At 53.7% G+C, this 4,475-nt stretch overlaps 1 protein-coding gene across 2 annotated transcripts in view; it reads left to right on the forward strand.

The window, feature by feature from the left end:
* The first annotated feature begins 37 nt into the window (after positions 1-37).
* Unc93b1 (unc-93 homolog B1, TLR signaling regulator) overlaps positions 38-4,475 on the forward strand; it is a 9,365-nt gene continuing 4,927 nt past the window's right edge. The window contains exons 1-5 of one of the 2 annotated variants that reach the window (XM_010635780.3): positions 38-466; positions 2,795-2,956; positions 3,169-3,301; positions 3,658-3,817; positions 4,125-4,249. In XM_010635780.3, the coding sequence (XP_010634082.1) occupies positions 324-466; positions 2,795-2,956; positions 3,169-3,301; positions 3,658-3,817; positions 4,125-4,249 (723 nt within the window). In that variant the 5' untranslated portion in view covers positions 38-323. The remainder of the gene's footprint in view (positions 467-2,794; positions 2,957-3,168; positions 3,302-3,657; positions 3,818-4,124; positions 4,250-4,475) is intronic. The other variant, XM_010635781.3, reaches the window with a different exon arrangement.

Raw genomic sequence — 4,475 nt, forward strand, 5'->3', positions numbered from 1 at the left:
GCGGGGGCGGCGCCGGCTGCCCCCAGCCCTCCCGGACTCAGAGCGGGAAAGAGAAACCTGGGCCGGCCGCCCGTCCTCCTTCCCCTTTCACTTCCCAGTTCGCCGCGCTGGTAGCTGCGGCGGCCCCAAGCAGAGCGGGAAGGGGGCGGCTCCCAGCCACCGCCTTCTGGGGGCGGGGGTGGGGCACGTCCTAGTCCCCACCGGTCCTTAAAACCTTGTTGGAATGGGCAGCTCCCCGCAAGACTTGCACTCCCGCTCTGCCAGGTTGCCCCTGAGCTAGGCTGCTCCCTCCATGTCGCTCCCTGTCCCCAGGCCTCCTGCAGATGCAGCTGATCCTGCACTACGATGAGACCTACCGTGAGGTGAAGTACGGCAACATGGGGCTGCCCGACATCGACAACAAGATGTTGATGGGCATCAACGTGACGCCCATCGCCGCCCTGCTCTACACGCCTGTGCTCATCAGGTACTGTCCCCATGTGGGCTGGGCTGTAACCCTGAGCTCGCGGGATGCAGAGGCTGTTAGACCCTGAGATCTTCAGCTGCCCAGGAATGTAAAAGCCCGGGTTTGGGGGAGGAAATGAGAGACAGTGAGACGCCCCCGCATTGGGTTTCAAGTAAGAAATTCAAGCAGGCTGCTTCGTCCGGGCTAGCTTCCTCCTTGTGGCCTCTGTGGTGGGCCAGACTCACTGTGACCTGGGTTGGGCTGTTCAGTCCCCAGACTGAATCATATCAACCAACAGAGCCCAGGCACCCGCCTCTGGCCCAATCAGCTGTGACCAGCATAGAGGGTCACTGCTCACAGAAAGGGGTGTGGCCGGGCTTGTGCCCCTGATGGTCTGCCCTGGACCTGAGCCTTGTGGCATGTGGGCCCCAGATCCCCCACAGCACCCTCCCTGAGGGACCAGGAGGTCCGTGGACAAACGGGGTGGATTTTAGCTTGCCATCTCTCTCCTTCTCCCTCTCTGTTTCTTTTTTCCTTCCTTCCTTTCTGTTTCTTGTCTCCTTTGTCAGTTTCACACACAGCATTTGATCATCATAACAAATAAGAAACAAGAAAACCCCTCTTAAACCCTCCAGGAAATCATCTGAGTCCACTGCTTCACCCACATGTACAGATCAAGTTCACATCCTTGTTGCTAGAGCACGTGTGTGCAAGGCTCATTTAAAAAATATTCATAATTTTTTTGTGGTACTGGGAGCTGAACCCAGAGTTTTCACACTGAGTTACCATCCTCAGTTCTTTTTAAAAAATATTTTTCATATCTGAGACAGGAGCTCAGTAAGTTGTCCAAGTTGCAAGTAAGTACAAGTTGGGCTTGTACTTTCCACCCTCCTGCCTCAGCCTTCTAAGTGCTGTGATTACAGGCATATGCCACAAGGCCTGGCCCTTGATGTTCTTTTTTTTTTTTTTGGTACTGGGGATTGAACTCCAGTCCTTGTGCTTGTGAAGCAGTTGGGGGAACCATTGAGCTAATCCCTGGCTTATTTTTATTTTTGAGATGGAATCTTACTGTGTTGTCCAAGTTGATCTCTAACTCCTGGGCTCAAGCGATCTCCCCACCTGATCCACCCGAGTAACTAGAACTACGGGCACATGCCACTGTGGCTGGCTTTCTTTCCTTCTTTTTAAAATTAAAAAAACAAAATTTCCCTCTAGAATAGTGCCCTCACTAGGTCAAAGGAAAATGAAAGGATTTATGGCTCTTGAAACCTATGGCTTTTATAACACTAACCCTTTTACTTCATTTCCTGTGTGTCTGCCACTTTGGGAGTGCTATGCTGTTTCACGGCCCTCAACTCAGAATTTTCTGTCACCAGAGGGAAAACTTGCAGTGAAACAGCTCACTCTAGTTCTGCCGCAGCAACTGGCTGACTGCAGAGTTCAGCCTGTGGAAGTGACTGAAACTCACACGATCACTCCCTGCCCAAACCGCCAGGGTGCTTCTCCAGAAACAGGCCAGTCTGTAAGGCCCTGGCTATGTGTGACATTTTTAAACTCTACCCTCACCAGCCATTAGTGTGGACTGGCATTTTTACATTTTGCTGTTTTGCACCATCAATATCCTAAATGGATCAGAGGATGCAAAATAAAGATACTAAAAAGAATCAGAAAATCAGGCTGTTTAGTTTTGAACTTCCTGGAAGTTAAGACAAAAAGAAGGAACTAATGATTTCAAATGAAGAAAATCTGAAGAAGCTAGGAGTTGGTTTTAGCTTGATCAACCTCTGTGCTTGATTGGGTCCTGTCATTCATCAGGCCACTTCCATTGTCACTGTGAGACTTTTTCTCAGACCCAGAGAGGCAGAAACTTCCCAGTTGACCACAGTAGACCCCAAGAGCAATAGACAGGGAGGAAGAGGAACCAGGGGTTTAGGTCTGCAGTTCACCCAAATGGGCCTCTTCCTTTCTCAGTCTGGTCTAGATCCTTGAGTGTGTTGCTGGGGCCTACAGTCAGGACATACGCCAGGGAGAAGAAACAGATTGGAGAGTCAGAGAGCCCAGGAAGGTTGGGTGTGCCCATGGGCCACTGATTTCCCCCGTTTTATCTCCTGGGAGAGGCTTATGGTTTGGGCTTGTGCCCATGTTACAGCTATGAAGACTGAGGTGTGTGGACACAGGAGGTCACCTGAGTCCATTAGTCTCTGAGACTCCATCTTTAGGCCCTTGACTCCCTGGCCTGGATTCTTCCCTGCTTCACACTGGCATAGGGAGCCGGGACATGGGGTGGGGGCCCTTTATGGTTTCAGGCCACAGCAGTCTGTAGCGCCAGTGTCACTCTGCTGTCTGCAGGTTTTTTGGCACCAAGTGGATGATGTTCCTGGCTGTGGGCATCTACGCCCTCTTTGTCTCCACCAACTACTGGGAACGCTACTATACACTTGTGCCCTCTGCTGTGGCCCTGGGCATGGCCATCGTGCCTCTTTGGGCCTCCATGGGCAACTACATCACCAGGTGAGCCTGGTGGGTAATGGGGTGGGAGTCTGGAAACTGGGTTGAGTCTCTGCTGCTTTGCCAGCCTCTGCTGGACGACCTTGAGCAAACCCCTTCCACCTCCTGGGCCTCAGTTTCTCCACTGGGGCTGGCTGGTTTGTAGCCTTGGGTATAGGCAGTGGAGGCAGGGCAGAGATTGGACCAGGGACAGCCTTTGCTCCTTTGTGGCCCAGGATGGCACAGAAGTACTATGAGTATTCCCACTACAAGGAACAGGAGGAGCAGGGACCCCAGCAGCGCCCACCGCGGGGCTCCCACGCACCCTATCTCCTGGTTTTCCAAGCCATCTTCTATAGCTTCTTCCATGTGAGTGCCGCCTGGGGTCCTGGGTGGTGGTGGGTGATGATATTTTAGGCCAAGGATCCACCTATTGGAACGCACACTGTTGTCTTAGGCCCCCCACCCACTGCGTTCCTCCCTCCCTTTCCTGAGACAGTCCGTTTGCTTACCTCTAGCAACAGAGACCTTATCCCTTCCTGTCTCCAGTGTGGACCAGAAGGAAATCATCCCTCTTTGGGCATCTCACCACTACTGGGCTGTCCCCAAATGTCTGAGGTCTCCTGTCCTATCAAGACTGTGCCCAGATCCCTCCCCAGATCATGCTGGGGCCTCATACCTGGATTTGTGTCTGAGTCAGCCCCTATCTGCCTTCTCATCCACAGCTGAGCTTCGCCTGTGCCCAGCTGCCTATGATTTATTTCTTGAACTACTACCTGTATGACTTCAACCACACACTATTCAACGTTCACAGCTGTGGTCAGTCCTCATATGGGGGATTGAGGTCCCCCAACTCTGCTCACCTCCCTCATCTGGAGGCTGCCAGTGAGATTCCTTGGGGCCCAGGGTGTGGTCAGTGCAGGGTGAAGGTATAGAGGTGGGAGGTGACTGGTGCCCCTCTCCCAGACTCGACAGTAGAGCGAGAAGTCACATTTGCTCTTCCCGACCCTCCTGGGCACAGCCAGCCCCAGTGTTCCTAGGCTTCAAACTGCTCCCCAAGGGAACCCATTGCTGGCACTGACCTCACCTGACCCCTCCACGCTGCCTCCAATGCCACCTCGCTGTATTTTTGTGGCCGAGATGACCATGCGCCCTGCTCCGGCTTCACGATGTCCGAACTCACACTTCACAGGCACTAACAGCCAAGGCATCCTCAACGGCTTCAACAAGACGGTTCTGCGAACGCTACCGCGGAGCAAAAACCTCATCGTGGTGGAGACCGTGCTCATGGCGGTGGCCTTCGTGGCCATGTTGCTGGTGCGGCCCGGCTAGGGTGGGGGCGAACGAGGCTGGGCATGAGTTTCGAGACCCGGTCGGGGAACAAGGGCCACTCTCTGGGCGCGAAACGCGGACTGAGTCCTGGAGGCGTGGCTGGTGTTTGCAGACCTAAATTGGAGCTGAGAACCCGGGGACGGGGAGACTGGCAGTGAGCATCCGGGATGAAAGGCGTGGCGTGTGTGTGTGTGTGTGTGTGTGTGTGTGT

This window comes from Fukomys damarensis, unplaced genomic scaffold (genome assembly GCF_012274545.1).
Source record: "Fukomys damarensis isolate Sample0158 unplaced genomic scaffold, DMR_v1.0_HiC HiC_scaffold_27, whole genome shotgun sequence".
Classification (NCBI taxonomy): Eukaryota; Metazoa; Chordata; class Mammalia; order Rodentia; family Bathyergidae; genus Fukomys; species Fukomys damarensis.